The following is a 22,231-nucleotide window of genomic DNA, read 5'->3' on the forward strand; positions in this document are numbered from 1 at the left end:
CCTCCGGGGGTGGCAGCTAATCACGCTAACCACAGATGTGCTACATCTGCGCGAGCATATTACATGTAGTATGGTGGCATCTCCGAAAACCTTAAAAAAGGTAGTTCGTGGGACGTGAAACAAATAACATTATTATTATACATTTAGTATGTAAATGACAAGGTAGACGTTGTGTTACTGTAGTGTGCTATCATCTTTAGCATATCGAAAGTGATATTGTTTGTGTAGTTATTCTGTCCTATGACTGGTCATTTGTTTCAGTTGTCTATTTTTTATTAGTCAAACCAGGTATTTATTGTTTCAGCGTTACAAAATGTTGTAAATGTAGGATACATGTAACCTCAGAAACGGTGTCTTACTGTATTACAGTAGGTAATGTCAGATGGAAATTAGCAAATAAAAAATGCGCCTCAACCCAGGATCGAACCATCGATCTCCTGCATGCCAACCAAAAACTCTACCCATTGCATCAAGTGTACAGCACGGTCAGAACCCGCTGACAGCGGTAGTTACCCTACATATGCTTACAGTGTTGCCAGATTGCTACTCTTCAACGTCCATTTTCTACCGGATATACTCGCAGGACGAAATTTTGTAAGAGAAATTTTTTTTTTTGGTAGCATGTGAGGAGTCGCGCTGCGACGCCCGAGTGCGCGAATTACGCTTCATCCTGTATATAAGATAGAGCCAGGCAATGTGCACGCTGAGTAGTGCAGACTTTCATTTGGAAATGTATTGCGGCCAAACGGTACGTCGTATCGAGGTACGGATTGCACCGTCTGACGGCCCCATTAGTCGCCTACTTTACTGTCTTAGGCATTTCCCCGTATCTTGCCTATGTATACCATAGAAAGAGGTGAACGTTTCTATCCATGTCAAATTTCGACCGCTTTTCACAAGTTGAAAAATGATTTTGTCAACTTAGCAGACAGCTACACTCTTAAAACTTGGCAAACAGGTCGACGATGAAACGGCCTATAATTTTGGATATCTGAGGTTTTGCCGTACCACAACGGGCTTCACCATAAATTGCTTAAGAATCATAAATTTGGATGAAATTTCAATAGTGTTTCCACATATACCTTCCACTTTCCCATACTTGCAAGGCAGCTAGAATAACGAAAGTTGGTCTACATATGGCCAATAATGTTTCCAAGCTGCTTGCTGAGTTTTGTTCATCTATCTGTCTTATGAGTGTGTGAATCAGTAAAATAATTCATGGAAATGTAACAAATTTGAACAAAACCGGGAAAATGAAACTCAATCTAAGGTAGAAGGGGTGGAGATACGACAAAAAGTGATATGAACAAAGTTGTAGATCTCTTCATTTTAGGGTACGAAAGTGCAGTCCGTTTGTTGATAACAATTTAGCCACAAGAGAGCTCGAAACGAAAGCCTGCACCGTCATTAAATTTGGCTTAATATTTCGTATTTTAGTGGATAAAATATTAAATATTTGAACTTATTGCAGATTCTACGTCGGTTACAGGCTAGGAGCTAGATCTTTGCCAAATTTTAATTTTGTAGGGCGCTGCATCACGGTGTCCGCCATTTTGTTTGGGGAGGGGGGCAAAATTAAAAATTTAAACTTTTCGGAATTTTTCCGTAGGTTACACGCTAATAGCTATCACATTGCCAAATTTCAAGTTTCTAGCTCATGTCGATGGGGGTAAACATTTATGTCAGTGAGTGAGCCTTGTAGCTTTATATATATAAGACTCGCTTTCGCTCGTTGTGGGCTCCGTCCCCAAATCCCCAAATCCTCTACATTACAAGTGGTAACATGGAAAATTACTGTGACGAACCGGTACTTCGTTACGAAAAACTGATTGCGCCACCAGACGGCCCATATATTCGCGTACTTGTTTGGTCCTCTAATATTTTCTCGTACCGTACATTCACGATTTATAGAAAAGAAAGCGTTAAACGTTTCGACGTGATGAAAATTACGTACGATTCTCACAAGATAAGAAATTATTTTCCTAATGTAACGGGGAGCAATAGTCTTGAAACTTGGTAGGTTTATCGTGGTTGAAACGCTCTATATTTCCGTTATTTGATGTTGTGTCGTACCTGAATCGAGTTCACCGTAGATTGGTTTAGAACCTTGGATTAGGAGTACAGTGTTTACGTTTTACTTTCGTTTTCCCATTTTTACAGGGTGCTAGAATCATGCATTTTGCTCACCTGTGACCCACGAACGTTCCAGTGAGCCTGCTAAATTTCATGAATCTATCGGTCTTATAAGTTTGTAAAACAGTAAAATTAATTACGGAAAATGTAAAAAAATTGACGTTAAATCTGAAAAATGCTGCTCTATCTAAGGCATAAGGGATCAAGATAGACTATAATTCCCGGGTCAGTTGTAGATCTCTTCATGATGGGATCCGAACGTCTTGTCCATTTGGCGGTAGGACTTACAGTTTAGCCACCAAAATCCTCGAAACGTTAGTTAGCACCGTGATGAAAATTGCTTCCAGATTTCGATATTTTCTGGAGATAAAAACGTTAAACAATGCAGCTCTTTCGAGTTTCTCCGTTGGTTGCAGGACAAAGTTGTAACTGCGACAAATTTTAATTTTCTGGCGCACTGCAACATATCGTCTACAATTTATTTTAAGGGAAGGGAAGTAAAAATAACAATAAATCAACATTCCGAACTTTTCCACAATACAGCCTAATAGCTATCATATTGCCAAAATTTCAAGTTTCTAACTCATGCCGAAGTGGGTAAACATTTACGTCAGCCAGTGAGCCAAACGGTTCTATATATATAAGATACAGAGCCAGCCAATGTGCACGCTAAAGAGTGCAGACTTTGATTTGGAAATTTATTGCGGCCAAACGGTACGTCGTATCGAAGTATGGATTGCGCCATCAGGCGACCCTTTTCTTCGCCTACATTACTGTCTTAGACATTTTCTCGTATATCGCCTCTTTATACCATAGAATGAGGTCAACCTTTCGATCCATGTCAAATTTCGTCCGCTTTTCACAAGTCAAAAAATTATTCTTCCAACTTAGCAGTCAGCTACCGTCTTTAAACTTGGCAGGCTGGACGACGATAAAACGACCTACAATTCTGGTTATTTGAGGTTTTGCCGTATCTACCTGGGCTTCGCCATAAATTGCATAATAAACATACATTATGCTGCAATTTTTTTAAGTGTTTCCACCAATTCCTTCCGTTTTTCCGTACATTCAAGGCAGCTAGAATAATGATGGTCGGTCTACATATGGCCAATGGTCGTGCCAAGGAGTGTGCTGAATTTCGTGCACCTATCTGTTTTATGAGTGTGTGAATCAGTAAAATAATTTATGGAAATTAAACAAAATTGACCAAAACCGGGGAAATCTAAGGTAGGAGTCGAGATACGACAAAAAGTCATAGGACAAAAGTTGTAGATCTCTTCATTTTAGGATGCGAAAGTGCAATCCATTTATTGATAGCGATTACCGTTCAGCCACAAGATACCTCGAAACGAAAGTCTGCACCGTCATTAAATTTGTCTTAATATTTCGAATTTGTTAGTGGGTGAAATGTTAAATATTAGAACTTCTAGCAATTTCTACGTCGGTTACAGGCTTGGAGCTAGAGCACTGCCATATTTTTTAATTTTGCAGGGCACTGCATCATGGCATCCGCCATTTTGTTTGAGGGGTTGGGGGCAGAAATTAAAATTTCAAATTTTTGGAATTTTTCCGTAGGTTACAGACTAATAGCTATAATATTGCCAAATTTCAAGTTCCTAGCTCGTCTGGAATGGTCTAACCCGAAATTAGAGTCCGATATTTTGGTTGGGTGGTGGAGGAGGGTAAATATTAAAAATTTGACCTTTTTGGAATTATATTTTGGGTTACAGCCTAATATGTATCAGATTGCCGGCTGGAAGGGTCTAACACGAAATTTGAGTCCGATAATTCGATTGAGGTGGGGCTAAATATCTAAAACTTGAACATTCCGGAATTTTTCCTTTTGTTACAGCCTAATAGGTATCAGATTGCCGAATTTCAAGTTCCTAGCTCATCTGGAAGGGTCAAACACGAAATTTGAGTCCGATATTTTGATTGGGCGGGAGGGGGCTAAATATGAAAAATTTCCACTTTTTGGAATTTTCCTTGGGTTGCAGCCTAGTAGCTATCAGATTGCCGAATTTCAAGTTCCTAGCTCACCTGGAAGTGGGCAAACATTAATGGCAGTCAGTCAGTGAGTCAGTCAGCCTTGTGGCTTTATATATATAAGATATACAGGGTCTCTCGTATAAAGCCAGACTGTCCAGTGGCGTTTCTACTCCGAGACCAAAGCAGCTGTACAGGAGGCGTGCGCGTAGTTCTTGACTTTGCAAACAGCGTGCACGTGTTCGACCTAGCATCAGTTGCCCGTCTGAATCTCTGTAAACACGGTGAGACAGTTATCATTGCAACACCGTATTTCCGAAAGTAAAAGTTATTTTAAGTACGAGGCGGCTCGATGGATACGCGATGCATTTGTTCAGCAATTTCCTGGTGAAGTGCCACCTTCACGAGCACACATTCACGTAATTGTAAACAAATTTTAAACTACTGGCTCAGTGCTCGATTAAAAACATGCGCGCACACGAACAATTTTAACAAAGGAAAAGCTAGATGAAACTGATGCGAATCTTGAGCGGTCACCGAATAAATCACTCGCAAAATTAGCACGACAATTAGGGGTTTCGTTTTTTTTTCCGCAAACAGAGCTACAAAGCTGTTACACATCAAACCGTACAGGTTTACACGAGCCCATTGTTTTAAACCTGCTGATCAAGCCACAAGAGTGAGACATTGTGAGTGGTATTTTGCATCATTGAATGGTCGTTTATTCGATCCAAAGCTTGTGTTCTTTTCGGATGAGGCCTGGTTTCATCTTAATGGTCGCGTGAACAGTCATAACTCTCGCTATTGGTGTGCAGAAAATCCTAATGATGTTTATGAAGCCCTTCATTATGAAGGATGACAATTCCAGCATCTTTTATAAGGTAAGACTTCATACAAGAATGTGTACATGCTTAAAGCAGGGAGGCTGCGCGCGACCTAAGTTCGGCTGAGGCAGCTGCCGTAGCGCAGAGTACAAACACCATGCGCTCGGTCTGGATTTATAAGGGAGACCCTGTAGATAGATTTACCCTGAGAAAGGTTAATTTTATTTTATATACGTTTTGTTCCCAGCTCACTCCTCTACACTGCATTGTATTTTCTAATCTAAATTAAGAACGACTTGTTCTCTTTCTTTTCTATCTTACTGTTTGAGTATGCTACACACGTGAAATGGATAATGCTTAGTCTAAGGGCCTCAATGCACTGTGATTTAAGTCTTCTCTTCACAGCCTGATTGAGCGTTCATACGCTACATTGGGTGTACTCTATGTATGCTTTTCAACACACACTGATTGGCGAAGGAATTAGAATCACGTTAATCCACGAATAAATAAATAAATAAATAAATAAATAAATAAATAAATAAATAAATAAATAAATAAATAAATAAATAAATAAATAAAGTCACGAATGCATTTGTTTTATGATTACAACATCCAAGTGCTGGTGACCATGTAACTGTCCCATCGCTCTTTGCTAAGACCGTCATGAATAATATCGTTTGGATTTTGCAACACATTTCGACGAAGTCCCATTTAATACGTATATCTATGTGTCAGTCGACGTCTCTGCAAGAGGAAATAAGAATTGATAATGTGCTTGAAGCAACTCCAACCGCAATGAGTTGAAAGACCGGGTAGGTCTTCGGCCTTGTTGTTCGCAGCTATATAAACCAGGTGGGAGGAGTTCGCAGCAGCAGTTAGCATGAAGACGATCACCGCTACACTCGTGGCGCTGCTAGCGACACTATCGGCAGCATTTGTCATTCCACAAAACGAGAGGAGAACAGGTGAGTTGGATCACTCCACTTCATTTCTTTAACCATCTTCCTCTCTCTGGCTATAACTCCCCAGATACACCGAACTGACTACATGTAGTGGGGGGGGGGGGGGTACGGTGTACACCACCACATATTTATCACCAAACCCTAATCAAGGGACTTTCATTTTCCCCAAAATATTTTCTAATCTTTTACCTTCCATGCTGCAACTTCAGTATATTCTTTCATAATAACATGCTCTGTCCGTACAAATAAAGAAGATCAACAACGAAAAGTGTCATTAACGACTTTTTAAATGATATTTCAAATTGAATTCTAATATACTAGCTGTTACCCACGGCTTCGCTCGTGAGGATTTCGTAATTTGATAAAAATTAATTGTTCCTCGGTACTGCACCAAGACATCATCTGCAAATCCCTAAAGTATAAAAACTCACCTAAAAATTGCATTCTATTTACCCCAGAACCTCTTTGTAAACCACGTTTGTGGCATTGCCTTTTGGGGCTAAGATGACCAGGCTACTGACAGACCTAAATATGGACCTGGACCACGGGACATGGAACTCTATGTGTGAGAAAAAGTCCTCTTTAATGTCGAAAAAAAATTCTTCATTTCTAAAGGAGATTCCAAATACCAAATTTCACACCTGTAACAACTTAGTTTTTGAGATATAAGTATCCTCATAAAGAGAATTCAATTCCTTCTTCACTTATTTTCGATCTCCAGCTTAAGTTGATTTTCCGAAAACAAAAAGTACGTGTTTCTTTATTTTTAAAGGAGACTTACTATAAATACCAATTTTCACGTCTGTAACATGTTACGTTTATGAGATGTAATGTAGATATACTCATTATAAAAACGGTCCCACTCTTTCGCTGGGTGGCCAGCGTTGAGGTCTTCGGTTCACAGGGTTCCGGCTTCGATTCCGGGCTAGGTAGGGTTTTTTAATCGCGTGTGATTAATTCTTCTGCCTTGGAGACAGGTTGTTTGTGTTTGTCTCAACATTATCGTCTTCATATTCACTCAACACACCACATTACCAACCACAATAGGAACACGCAATAGTAATTACATCCCTACACATACGGTTGTCGTCAGGAAGGGCATCCAGCCGTAAAACAGGGTCAAATCCACATGTGCGACACAGTTCGCACCCGCAACCCCACCGGTGTGGGTAAACCAATAGAAGAAGAAGATACTCATTTTAAAAATTCACCCGCTTTTTTATTCTTTTCACTCCCTTAAGTGGATTTTCCAAAAAAAGGTGTGTTCATTTTTAAAGAAGATTCCATGTACCAATTTTAACGTCTCTAACATCTTCATTTTCTGAAATATATGCATCCTCATATAAATGATCCAACTCCTTCCTCACTTCTCTCAACCCCTCGCCCCATTAAGTGGATTTTCTGAAAACGAACATTTGTGTTCTTTTATTTTTAAAGGGGATTCCAAACACCAAATTTCATGTCTATAACATGTTAGGTTTTTGTGATATATTGTAGATAATTTCGCTGCTGTAGAATCCTGGAGCTGACGTTGCCATGGTTACGGCAGTTCATTACTTTATCCGATTCCTAGAACAGGGGTAGTGTGGTGCCAATATCTCCGTAACGGTTAGTTTTAGGGCCTTAAAAATGGTTTTCAGGCCCATAGGGCTTACCGAGTTTTTTTTCTTTGCGTCAAGGGGATTAAATTGAGCTTTGTCTCGTCCTTATACGACAAATTCGATATTTTGCCTATATTAGCCTATTATTTTTATATCTCCCCCCGTCCCCCCACTACGAATTGTTTTGAAAATAAAATACAGCCCATGTTACTCACTGGCAATGTAGCTTTCTATAGGTGAAGTAATTTTTAAAATCGGTTCAGTAGTTTTTGAGCCTATCCGTTACAAACAAATATACAAATTTTTCCTCTTTATAATATTAATATAATAGTATAGACAAAAGCATTATCACTTTATCAGTAATACATAGACTCATTTGAAAGCATGCCACCATAGGACGCTAAAGGGACTGAATTCCACTCCAATTCAATGTATAGAAAAAGTAATTAATGAAAAGAGGAAGAAAATATTATATCATTTCTAAAAAAAATCGGTTCCATTGACTATTTAATAGTACTTTTAGGCTTTACACTTGTTTTGGGTACCAGTGTAGGGTAAAGGGGGCTAAGAGTTCGCAGCGTCTAAGAGTACGCATAGTTGTTTTCGTATAGTTGGGAGCACTGTAGTTCTGTTTTGGCGGTCGTGCAGTGAAGTTATTAGCGATTGTGACTGTATCCCAAAAGTTTATGGTTTTACCTCAAGTGGTTTGATTTCTACAGGTAAATATCATATTAGTACATTCTAATGAACTTTTTTCTTGGTTCCTTACTTAACTAGCATTAATTTTTAACACATACCAGGGGTAATTTCAGTCCATCACGAAGTAGTGCACTCTATAGCCTCGCTGATGGTATGCATGCTGTCTGCTTGTTTGACATGTGGTGCGATCTAGCGATGATTATTTAAAACTGTTGCAAAGTGGCCAAGAGTGCGCACTGGTTGGAAGCCCAAGAGTACGCGCGAACTCTTACACGCTTGTCGTGCGTACTCTTTGACGCTCACCTTGTTTAGGGAAGGAAACGATTGAAGCACTACCTCTTTCACTGACCCTAATGTCAGATACAGGCTATATGGATGCTGATCTCTTTGCTAATAACTGGCTTCCACATTTCCAACATGTTAAGGCGTCAAATGACAACCCGATGCTTTTGATCCTCGACAACCACAGTTCTCATTGCTCACTACAAGCAGTGGAATTCTGTAGAAAGAACAATATAACACTTTCGATTTCTCCACACACCACTCATAAGCTTCAACCTTTGGACAGGTGTTTCCTTGGGCCCTTAAAATCTACTTATGCAGATGAAGTAGTCAAACTCATGGTAGCCAATCCTGGGACACCTATACGCAAGACTGTCATAACCAGTCTCTCAGAAGAGCCTACAGTAAAGTTGCAACAGTTCCTCTGGCTGAGAAATCTTTTGCTTGCACTGGAATTTTCCCCTACAACCCAGATATTTTTACAGACATTGATTACCATCCAGCCACAGTGACAGAGATTCCAACACAGTGTGTGACCTCGGGAGAAAGTGAGACTTTGTCACAAAATGTTACGCCAAAACAGCCCGGGACTGCACCTCATCAGTCGAATTCTCCACCACGTAGCTCACTAAATAGGATTTCTGTTCAAACTCAGACAACACCACCTACAGTTCCTGCTCGTCAAAACTCAGAATTCACAGAGCAGGTCAGTATGCGGCCTTTATACCCCCTGCCCAAACGAGCGGACGAGTCGACAAAGAAAAGAAGAGATTTAGGTCTAAGGTCTGAAATTCTTTCTGATTCCCCCTACAAGAAACAGCTCGAGACAAAATTAACAGCAGCAACGGAAAAGAGTCGGATAAAAACAAAAAGAACTCTGAAATATTCAAAGCAAAGTAGCACCAATAAACCAGCAAGTTCTCAACAGTCAACATCAGAAACAGCAGAGGGTAATGAAAAGCGATTTACATCGAGAGAGGAAGAAGAAACTTATTGCGCTGGCTGTGGTGAAAATTTCGCCGAGGAATGGATGAAGTGTTGTATTTGTGATCAGTGGTGGGATGAGGAATGCTCTGGTTATGAAGGGATCGATGCCTTCGTGTGTGATCGTTGCGCTTAGATGATTTCTTAAGTGCGAACTCTTAGACGGATTCATCGCGTACTCTTACCCGACAGTTCTGCCAAGAGTACGCAAATACATATTTCATTATTTTTGTGATTTTACGATTTTTGTGCCATGTTAATAACACTTTGATACTGTATATATGTAGGCCGATAGACAATGTATATTAAGTCAAATGTACATGATTATTAATCCAAACATTAAAAATTTATAAGTGATTTTGTGTATAGTGCGTACTCTTAGCCCCCTTTACCCTATACAGAGAATTTTTGCATAACAGAAGACATGAAGGTCCTTGAAGGAGAAGATGGTAAAAGCTTCCACTATTCGTAACCTCGGCAGTTAGTGAGATAGAGGGCCGCCTTTGCCCTTAGAAATTAACCTGATACTCATTTCTGATGTCGTCATCATCATCATCATTATGTATTCAGTCTTACAACTTGTTTGTCTCTACGATGAGCTTCTGGAAAAGAATCTCTCTTGAGCTGCTCTTTTAGCTTTTTAACGTTTCAGACCCGTACAACTGAAGAACGTCTTAATAAATGTGTTTCGTGGCCTACCACGAGGGTATTTTGCCCTCAAGTATTTCAATGGTTAAACCGCCATGTCACAATCTGTGCGCCAGCCATGTTGATTTTATTGGTTAGCTGTCGCTTCTCGTTAACTCGCTCAAGATCATCCACATTAGACATCATTTCCACCCAGATTATTTTTCAAACGTCGCCAGCACCCCATCTCAAAGTTTATTATGTCACCTTTGTTCAACGTCCAGGTTTATCCATAATATATCGCAACTGGCCACACGTAGGTCTTTATAAGCGTTTTCCTTGCATCAACATATCAGACTGTTTGTCACAAAATGCCATGGCTATGAGACTTCTAATTTCGGTTTCGCAACGAAGATCTTTCAAAGGTACTTCAACCGTTTCACTCATAATACTACTCCATTTATGGTAACGTGCAGTGTCTGTGCGTATTTATTTATCATCAGAACTTCTGTCGTCGAGATAGATTTTCAAACCAAAGTCCGTAACTTTGCCATTCAAGCACTGTATTATTTTGTTAGTGTCTTTGGGTTTCCTGCTTTCAATGCCCGATCATCAGCAAATTTAATATGCTGGATAAGTCTTCCACCAACTTTTACCCCCATATTGGAATCCTTTAGGACCGATACAATATACGCTCGGCAAAAGCAGTAAACAGTCCTGGAGAAAGCAACCATTCTTGTCTCATACCTTTACAGATCTTTGAACAAACTGTAACCTAATTTCCGAGCTGGATCAGAGCTGTCTGATGTTGATACAGATCTAAAATTATATTAACCAGCTGAAACCCGTCAAGACATGAAGGTCAATGGGGTAAATATTTATTGAAGGCTTTCCTTATATACGACATTCCTTGCAGTGTATTATTTTACAATTTTCTTTACGTCACACGGACACATATAAGTCTTACGGCGACGGTGGGATAGGCAATGGATAGAAGTGGGAAGGAAGTGACCGTAGCCTTGATTAAGCTACAGTCCCAGCATTTTCCTGATGTGAAAATGGGAAACCACGGAAACCCATCTTCCGGGCTGCCGACAGTGGGGTTCGATCTTACTATCTCCCCAATGCAAGCTGATAGCTACGTGAACCAAACCACTACGCCACTTGCTCGGTGCATTCCTTGTACCTTTCGGCACTATTGCAACTTTAAGACATCGCTCTCTTGACATTGCAACATTTAACTGGCCATAGCTGAAAACTGGCTGAGGTAAACAGAGACTTTCACGTCCCTTGAGGTTTATTGATCGAGATAGAAAATGCCAAGCGAATTTGGAAATTGATGCCTCTTGAAAGAAAACTGAAGTGTTTTATAGCATGCTATTAAGTCAATTCGAGGGATCAGAGCTCTCTGCCCAGCTTTATCTTCACTTATTATTTCCAAATCTAAACAATTTTTGTGCATGCTTCTTACAATTAGGCTCTAATCTGGTTCCGTTTTGTAGCCGTTGGGAAACGTTCGTATTTCTGGCTCCAAGTTTTAAAATAAGAATATGTGGAGGTAAACCATTACTTTCAAGGAATTCAAGAATTATGTAGGAAATAGAAGTAGTTAGCTTTCATCTTCAGTATTAATCTGTTGACGCTAGGGTATGGTTTTGAATTACCGGGTGTAAGCCCAATGACTTTAAAATTAATTAATTAATTAATTAATTAAGAATGGTAACTTTTGAGAAAATATCTTTCGCAGAAGTGGACATTTTGCTATAAATTCAAATGGAAATCACCATGTACTAAAATTCTGGCTGGTAGTTCAGTAACATTTGATCCATCACAGTCTGCAGAGGGACAGTCTCCGTTACCGATTTCTTGCAAAACAAACCAGCGAATTCCATTTCTTTTGTAGTTTTGCCCACATATTTTTATGTAAGTTAAGTGGCGTATTTTGAAAAAGGTTCAAAGAGGGGATTATTTAATACAATCATAAATAAATACGGTGTAGAAAATCAAGAATAACGGCCGAGAGGATTCGTCATGCTGACCACACGACACCTTGTAACCTGCAGGCATTTGAGCTAAGCAGCGATCGCTTGGTAGGCCATGGCCCTTCGGGGCTCATACACCATGGAGTTTGGTTTTATAAATAATTGTTTGGCGATAAGCATGTGTCAAAACCGACAAAACCTATATTGAATCTCTCCCAATAACAATATTTTTCCCACCAGAAGGAATGGAATGACGTTACCTGTGATTCACAAACTTTAATTAATGACTATTTGCCATTGGGGCCTTATGCCATATAGAGCCGTGCTAATCGAATATCGCCAGCTGCTTTGGAATTTATTTTTAAACCAGACACCGAATTCTCTTTTAAATTCAGAGGAATGTTGAATGTAATGTGCACTGTTCAACAACTGGGCATGGAAACAGCAGTTTCTCCTGTCCAGGAACTGACCAGTAAGATACTGATTGCGCATGTGTGCCTACTCCCCTTCTACCTCCCCTATCGTGCCTGCTGCTCAGCGCTCTCACGGTTCAGGCGGGCTTGGCTCGCCAGTACGCGAGCGCATTAGCCAATCAGAATGCTACATTTTTCTTTAGTAATTTCAAAATATACGGCAAGAAATGTTTATGCTTTTAAATATATCCTGCAAATCTACAGGCCAAGAGCTTTCGTCAGAATGCTTTACGACGTCCATCGGTTCAGCCCTTCTCTCAAACTGGATGTATAAAAAATCAGCCTAGTGTTTTTAATATATAGATTATTCGTTGGAGTTAGCTAATTAGTTCGAGAAGAGGAAACAACTTTTGCCTGTTCACCTTATCGAATACTTTGTCGTCGTCAACAAAACATAATAGAGCTTTCTGCCTACACTTAACATTCTTTCTCCTACACAACGTAACGAACCAATGACATCACGAGTTGACATGTCCTTATGAAAGTCGAACTGAGTGTCATCCATTCGTTTTTTCAATATGTACAGCAGCATTTTAGATGCATGAGGGATAAGGCTAATGGTCCGGTAATCACTGCATACAACTGGTACAGTTTTCTTTAGAACTGGAATTATAACTGAGGTGCTTTTTCAAAACACTTTGCTATCATAGATCTGTCTCTGTCTTAACCTTGGCTTTGACAATATGAAAGTGACCGAGGAATGAGCGATGCTAGTAATGCCAATCCTCATGCAGCCAGTCCCTGCTATGAATGGTGTGAAAATGTTGCTCATAGGGTCGGTTGGTGTATGCATTTCAGTGGGCTTGGCAGACTGATATGTAATAGCAACTCTGGCTCGGTGAGGAAAGCAACGGGAAACTACCTCACTCCTCATTTCCCTAGTACGCCTCTTCAGTGATGCCTAGACCATCTATGACAGCTGATGGCAGAGCTGCGCTGACGGACTGAACATACATACTAATTTGAATATCCATGCAATTGTAATCTCCCCATTGTTCTTGATTAGTTCAACATGAACGTTGTCAATTCCTGGTGATTTACGTGCAGACATTGACTCTAGATCAGCTTGCTGGGTGAATCCTATGGTTCAGAGTAAGGGAACAGGAGGTCCAAGGACGAAAATTTTCCTGGTATACGAAGACACTGACACAGATGGTAGCCTATTGATATCATTGCATACAAACCATCTGAGAAGTTTAGAGTCATCGTCATTGTGCTCAGCCTGACGCAGTAAACCAACCTAATAAGTAGGCTACCAGAACGTTCTTGAGGAGATATACACCCAAGGGTTCATGATATATGCACAAAGAGCGGTACCAAAACACTTGTACAACTCCTGGACAAATAGAGGCTTAAATATAGAAATAATGTATTCATTTGCTCTCTGAAGGATATAGGTTCGATTTCCCGACAGGAATTCGGAAAATTTAGAAACATAACATCCACTTCTAGAGAGGAATAAGTCCCTGGGGTTCACTCACCCTACATGAGAAATTAGTATCAGGTGCGTTGTTGGGAAAAAAGGCGACCTTCTATCCCACTTAATGCCGACGTTACGAATAGTGGAAACTACCTTCAACTCTTTCAAGGACCTTCATGTCCTGTGTTGTGATAGTTTTGCTCTGCTTGCTATTTTAGCCTTAAAGTGACCATTTTTTTTCCTGAGGAATCATATTCATAGTCCGTAATGTTAAGAAAATCTATAAATTTGACAAGTTTTCCTTAAAATTTTAAAAATAATTAATTCATATTCAACATTAATTTTGATACCACAGTGAAATTAATTGTAACTGGATGACATTTTTGTTGTTGAATTTCTTAATAATTTTCGATAGTTTCATATAAATTGTTATTTTCAGGTTGTACTTTTGTTGTTGATCGTCTCACTTACTTTATCAATAGATATTTTTTGTGCCTAAAATATTCTGAGCACGGTATGGTGAAAATAGTGTTGTATATAGGAAAATATTTAATATTTATTTCCACCTATTCCATCTTGTGAAGCCTCCGTGGCTCAGGCGGCAGCGCGCCGGCCTCTCACCGCTGGATGCCGTGGTTCAAATCCCAGTCACTCCATGTGAGATTTGTGCTGGACAAAGCGGAGGCGGGACAGGTTTTTCTCCGGGTACTCCGGTTTTCCCTGTCATCTTTCATTCCAGCAACACTCTCCATTCACATTTCATTTCATCTATTAGTCATTTATCATTGCCCCAGAGGAGTGCGACAGGCTTCGGCAGCCGGCACATTTCCTATCCTCGCCGCTAGATAGGGGCTTCATTCATTCCATCCCTGACCCGGTCAAATGACTGGAAACAGGCTGTAGATTTTCAACAGGCTATTCCATCTTGTATTGTATTGAATACTTCATGAAACTTTCAATACGGACAAAAATGATTTTTATCACTTGTAATGAAAATAGTGTTTCCAAGACTTCTTTTTTTACAAGTTGCTTTACGCCGCACCGACACAGATAGGTCTTATGGCGACGATAGGACAGATAATACCTAGTAGTGGAAAGGAAGCCGCCGTGGCATTAATTACGGTACAGCTCCAGCACTTGCCTGGTGTGAAAATGGGAAACCACGGAAAACGATCCACAGGAATGCCGACCTAATACCTCCCGGATGCAAACTCACAGTTGCGCGCTCATAACCGCACGGCCATCTCGCCCGGTATTCCCAACACTTTTTTTTCTTTTTTTACTATTTGCTTTACGTCGCACCGACACAGATATGTCATATGGCGACGATGGGATAGGAAGGGCCTAGGAATGGGAAGGCAGCGGCCGTGGCCTTAATTAAGGTACAATCCCAGCATTTGCCTGGTGTGAAATGGGGAAACCACGGAAAAAAAATCTTCAGGGCTGCCGACAGTGGGGTTCGAACTCACTATCTTCCGATTACTGGACATTGGCCGCACTTAAGCGACTGCAGCTATCGAGCTCGGTATTCTCAACCCTAAAATGGCGTATGGCTTTTAGTGCCCGGAATGTCTGAGGACAAGTTCGGCTCGCCTGATACAGGTCTTTTGATTTGACACCCGTAGGCGACCTGCGCGTCGTAATGAGGATGGAATTATGATGAAGACGACACACACCCAGCCCCCGTTACAGCAAAATTAACCAATTATCATTAAAATTCACGACCCTGCCGGGAATCGAACCCGGGACTCCTCTGACCAAAGGCCAGCACGCTAGCCATTTAGCCATGGAGCCGGACATTTCCAAGACTAAAGTAATGTCAGTAGGGAAGAAACCAAAGAGAACTGAATGTCAGGTTATGAATACAGAAATGATGTACTCCGTACGGAGATGTCTTGCTTTACTTTGCTTCCCAAGCCTGGGTGTGATCTTAAAGCTGATAGAAAGGGTCACGGTTTTATGACTGGAGGACAATATTTTTATCTGTTTGTTCCTAGGAAGCAGACTGGCTGAAGGGCTGTGGAACATTAGTGCCCATGCTGTTATGAAACTGGCCCAACGAAAAGCTTGGGCCCTACCACTTCTAACTTCTCAGTTTGCATTGATTTTCAGAATTTGATCAGCTGAGCGCTTCGTAAATTCACGTACGACGTACTTCCTCAGTTTGGTTTCTGGCATGTTAAATAACATTTTGCAGGTTATACATTTATAAGGTCCAGTCCAGACTGTTAAGAGTTAGAATGGAATAAGTAACATTAGATTAGATCCGTCCCATTAGGCGAGACTTGATCTAAATCACCGAGTGAGTTGGCTGTACAATTTGGGTCGCGTAGCAGTGAGCTTGCATTTGGGAGAAAGTCGGTTCGAACCCTACTGTCGGCAACCTTGAAGATGATTATCAGTATTTTCCAATTTTTCAAACAAAGCAAATGCTGGGACGTTACCTTAATAAAGACCACGGTCTCTTCCTTGTAGTCCTAACCCTATTCCATCCCACCATCGCCATAAGAACTGGCTGTATCGGTGCGACATAAAACCAACAGCAGTCAGATTGTTACACACCTACCATTCAGGAGAGTGTATACTCAAGTGGAACCCTTTCCACTTCGAGACCGGGAAAGCACGACGTTGTTGATATCGTTGAAAGCGCCATATGTTCAATATCAGCTGCTAATCCATCTCTAGTGAGGTGGAAAATTATTAGGATCCCCTAATATATAAGGTTCAACGAGAGTTGTATGTGTGCATGCATGTTTAGTCCTCAGCCCGAAGGCTGGTTGGATCCTCAACAGCTCTACCATCAACTGTCATAGATGGCCTAGGCATCACTGAAGAGGCGTACTAGGGAAATGAGGAGTGAGGTAGTTTCCCGTTGCTTTCCTCACCGAGCCAGAAGTTGCTATTACATATCAGTCTGCCAAGCCCACTGAAATGCAAGCACCAACTAACCCTATGAGCAATATTTTCACGCCATTCATAGCAGGGACTGGCTGCAGAAGGAATGGCATTACTAGCATCACTCATACCTCAGTCACTTTCATTTTGTCAAAGCCAAGGATAAAGCTGAGACAGGTCAATGAAAGTAATAAAATTGCTCTAGCCCATACCAGAAGACATAGTGCACTGTAAACACTAGGTCCGCCAGCAAAGGCATCAACGAGAGTTAATAAAAGTAAAATAGCTACTATAATAATAAAACCAAAAATATCCTTGAAGGAGAAATACGGGTAAAATGGGATTTTATCTGAGTTTCTCTTGAGATCTAAAGGGTTGTTTGATCCTGTTTGATGGAAGAATAAGAGGTCTCCTAGTATGGGCTAGATCAAGTTCTTGTTTTTTTTCTTCTTCTTCTTCTTCTTCTTCTTCTTCTTCATATTTTTGTCTGTCTTCGTCTCAGTCTTGACTTTCGCGAAATGAAAGTTATTGAGGTATGAACAATGTTGGTACCGTAACGCAGTTCCTTATGCAACCAGTAGCTGTGATTAATGGTATGAAAGGGTTGTTCATAAGGTCGTTTGGTGCGTGCATTTTCAGCGGGCCTTAATCAAAGTGATTTGGTTCGAACATGGAAACGGTACAGGGAGACAGGAAGTGTTGATGACTTGCCTCGGACTGGTCGTTCAAGGGCTACAACTGCAGTCGATGACCAGTATCTTCGAATTTCAGCTCGGAGGAATCCTGAACGCCATGTCACCATGTTGAACAATGATCTTCGAGCAGCCCCAGGTCGCCGCGTTTCAAGTCAAATTGTGAGAAACAGGTTGCACGAGGCACAGCTTCACACTCGACGCCCCGCCAAGGACCAGCTCTCAAACCTAGACACATCGTGGGGTGCGGTACAGATGGCCCTTGTCGTCGTCGTCGTCGTCGTCGTCGTCGTCGTCGTCCCCCCGTCGATACCAACGACACACACTTTTTGGAGGGGACATTACAAGTTTATTCTATTTTAACCATCTGAAACTACGAATTATAGGAATGATTGAAAGAAGCTATTTGCATAAAACCTGTTGTCTTATCAGCAAATTATTTCCTTATTTCTTTAATGACTAAGAAAAATACTTAGCGGAATACGCACTGTCCAATTCATTGGCTGAATGGTCAGCGTTAAGGCCTTCGGTTCAGAGGGTCCCAGGTTCGATTCCCGGTTGGGTCAGGGATTTTAACTGCGTGTGATTAATTCTTCTGGCCCGAGGACTGGGTGTTTGTGTTTGTCTCAACACATATTCAGACAACAAACTACACTACCAACCACCACAGAAACACACAATAGTAATTACATCCTTCCATACAGGGTTGGCATCAGGTAGGGCATCCGGCTGTAAAACAGGGCCAAATCCACAGGTACAATACAGTTTGCACCCGCGTCCCCACAGATGTGGGAAAAGCTGTGGAAAATAATAATAATAAGAACTTAGCGGGAATACGCACAAAATGTAAATTGCGACTAACCGATTGATACAGCGCCACAGCAAGTAGCAGAGATTCACTCAGCAGCGTGTAGCATGTGCTGTGAGGAAGGGTAGCAGGGGTATATATTTGACAAGGTCATGGACACTTGCTTGCCATGCGCATTCATAAGCTTGGCAGTCTCACTCTGCCAATGAGTCTGCAGCTCTATCTTGTGTCTCTTACTTTCTCCTTTGTTAGTGTGTAGTCAAATACTAAATGATTTTTAATTCTATAATCACGCCACACTTCTACTTAATTGTAATGCATACGTAATTATTGTTCTTTTGGTGAAAGTTTTATTGAACAATACTGAATCAAAATCTCAAAAGTCTATTATTACCGCGTTTAAGATGGTAGACCATCAACCTTTACCTCTCTGAAGAAATTCGCTCAGAAAGCATCAACAAACTTACCATTTTGTAGCTTTCCTTCTTTTTTAAATGTTGATGTACCATACACCTCACCCACCACCCCCACCCCTGATATATAACCCTAAAACCCAGGTACTTTTTGTTGACAATAAATTTTTCTCCCCCCCCCCTCCACTTCTAATTCCCAATCACCTCTACTGTACACTGTCCAGTACCTGCAACAAGATGGTAGTTTCATGAAGAGTTCGCTGGAAAATTTGTAATGTCCAATAACAGACCATTTATATTGGAATTAACAAGATTTTCAATAGAAATGCTGCACCATTTTCCACATTTCCTAATAACCACTGACAGAAATTCATTCGAGTTTCGAAATCTCACCCGTGGAGCTCTTGATGGAGTTGTAGATGGTAGGGGTGATATATTTTTGTAACACATGTAATGAATTACTATTTTTACTATTAAATTTTAAGAGGTGCTTTAGAAGCGTTTCCAATATACTGTAATACAGAGTTAAGGTGCATAAGCTGTGGGTTGAGGTTGCTTAGGTTTAAGTTATCTGAAAAACTCACCAATCCAATCATATTTACTGGGAATAACATCAGTTAGGTCATTTATTCAAAGGCATACTCTATATCTGTCTCGTAGATATATTTACATTGTTGTTGTACTTTAATCTTGGATAGTAAACATATGTCCCCACTCGAGATGAATGTTCTAAAAGAGAAGTGCTCAGATAGACGCCCATTGAGGCTAGCCCAGTGCGACCGGGCTGACGTGATGTAAATTCGGGCAGCTTACGTAACATGACCGGTATATTGGAAAGTTTGGTTTTCTTGCGATTATAGCATTTCTTTAATTTCAGTAAGTAGTGGAGATGAGCTTCGTAATAACAATCGAATGTCACTGTTCCCTTCCTGCAAAGTGCACCCACTCTCTCGCTTCACTGTGACGTATGCTTGCTACGCGTTATTGATCTGCAAGTTTTGGTGATGAGTTGCCGGAGGTGCTCGCATTTTTCTGGCGCTTGAGTGTAAACTAGTTTCAAATGCCCCCAAGGGAAGAAGTCCAATGGCATTAAATTCGGTGACCTGGTGGGCCAAGGAACAGGTCCTCCTCTTTCTATCCATGTTCCTGGATGCGTCTCGTTCAGATGATGATGGACGGCTAACATCGAATGTGGTGGAGTTCCATCCTGCTGAAACTACATCGTTAAACAATCTCCAAGTGGTACAATCTCCAGCAGAAGTGGGAGTTCATGGCAGAGAGATTACCCAAGATTCCACACCATACATTCACTCCCCTAGTACTTGATAGGCTGCCTGTTTCATCCACTGAGGATTGTCAGCACTCCAATAGTCCACAGTAGTACATGTTGTGGCGGTTAACGGTTCCATTATTGTGGAATCACGATTCATCCGAGAACAAGATTTTCAACACGTATGCTGCGTCATTTTCCACATTTCCTAACAGCCACTCACAGAAATTCAATCGAGTTTCGAAATCTCACCTGTGGAGCTCTTGATGTAGCTGTAGATGGTGGGAGTGATATATTTTATATGCATCCAGTATTCGGCATACAGACGGCTGGCTGATGTTCAACTGTTGAGCAATTGCCCGTGTACTCGTGTGTGGATTATTGCGAACTCTGTCCACTTGCAACGCTGCTGAAAGACTTTGCAGTCAGATTTCGCCTGTCTGGATACCTTTCCTGGTACAGATGTAGTGCCTGGCACGCATTTTTCCTTGCTTCACCATAGATAAGGAGCATGCCCATGTATTCATCTGTGGAAAACGTCACAAATGATTGAAGTGTGACTCATTCAAGCAATATAGCAATGCAGCACTCAATATCAGTAACAGCAGCATTCTACTGTTTGCAAGTGGTACACACTGGCCTGTGCCTAAGTATTAAAACATCATACTGATAAAAAAAAAAGAAAAGAGTTTGAAAGATGTAACATTTGAATCATTAAAGATATATTCCGTTAATTGCTAGGTTAGTAACTAACCACTTGCACTACGGTGTAATGGCAAGTGTGTGCTTGTATTAAGAGTAGATTAGAGTACATTACTCCATCAGTTCACTATTTCATACTTTCTTACACTATTTTAACCTCATTTTAAGCATTCATTTTGCAATTTATTACGCTCGATCACTAGGCACAACATATTAACATGGTAACATGGTAGACTGACATAGATAAATCATTTAAATGATGTAATCTTTTTCGAACGAACTATAACAACCGTCAGGTGTGGTCATAATAGTTCGCACACAGAGATTACAGGGCATTAGTATCACAAAGGATGCCAGTATGGAAATATCAACCATTCATTTTCACACGTTTCTTGGGCTGCATAAAACAAAATTAGTAGGCGCAAGAGAATCAGCCAGTATATGGAGTAAAAGAGAGATTGTTCATAGTATGTATATTACTGATTAGAACTGTATGTATTTCAATCAATCAATCAATCAATCAATCAATCAATCAATCAATCAATCAATCAATCAATCAATCAATCAATCAATCAATCAATCAATCAATCAATCAATCAATCAATCAAACAAACAAACAACTATCACTGATCTGCATTTAGGGCTGTTGTCCAGGTGGCAGATTTCCTTTTCTTAAATGATGTCCAAAAACTTGGAAATGTATCACACATTTCTCTTGATAAATTTTTCTATTCTCTAATTCCTCTTCCAATAAATTAATATTTGCCCTCAAGTTGAATCCTTGAATTCCAACATTATATGTATATTATGATCTTTCCTATGTTTTAAAAGTTCCACTCAATGTCATTCCATGCTGTTGTAACCAAGGTTGACTTTTACAAACACAACTTTTATTTGCTTCACTTTATGATATTTACACAAATAACAGAAATTTATTTTGAAGCAAAAAGGAATATTGAATCTTGAGAAAAGTCTGTCTTTATACAATATGTACAGGTTTACAGTCTTTATATACACTTCTATCTTGAAAAGATAGTCTTTGTGAATTGACACCTTGATAGTCGAAAACTATCTGGCACACTAACATAAATGTCTTTGAGAGTCCTTGTTTGTTGAAGTGCCTGAATTCCTAAAAAGCAAGTTCAATTGATTGAAGAAATTCCACCTAGCGAAACTAAGGGAGCTTGCATAATTTAGGGAATGAAAATGGCTTGTAAAAGAATTACGGAACATAGGCAGCGGAAACAGGTAAGGGAGCGGTGACCAGAGGTGAAACCTCGTACTGCCAGAAATTCAGTCCACCTGGTCGAAGCACATTTTCAAGAGGAGTAGCCTCCGTGCTCGACGTAGGGTGTATTCTGGAGCTGGACACCGGGCAAGTGGGCCAGTGAGCAGGCAGGGAGCTCCTATTTATAGTACACTCGATGGTCAGGCACGCGCACTGGGGGCTGCGCGTCGAAGCTAGCCGAATGATACAC

General features: G+C 40.6%; 1 protein-coding gene across 1 annotated transcript in view; it reads left to right on the forward strand.

The window, feature by feature from the left end:
- Positions 1 to 5,758: 5,758 nt before the first annotated feature.
- The window catches only part of LOC136858330 (allergen Cr-PI), a 77,488-nt gene continuing 61,015 nt past the window's right edge, over positions 5,759 to 22,231 (forward strand). The window contains exon 1 of the mRNA XM_067137783.2: positions 5,759 to 5,908. Coding sequence (XP_066993884.1) covers positions 5,824 to 5,908 — 85 coding nt within the window. The 5' untranslated portion in view covers positions 5,759 to 5,823. The remainder of the gene's footprint in view (positions 5,909 to 22,231) is intronic.

The sequence above is a fragment of the Anabrus simplex genome, chromosome 1 (genome assembly GCF_040414725.1).
Source record: "Anabrus simplex isolate iqAnaSimp1 chromosome 1, ASM4041472v1, whole genome shotgun sequence".
NCBI classification, from domain to species: Eukaryota; Metazoa; Arthropoda; class Insecta; order Orthoptera; family Tettigoniidae; genus Anabrus; species Anabrus simplex.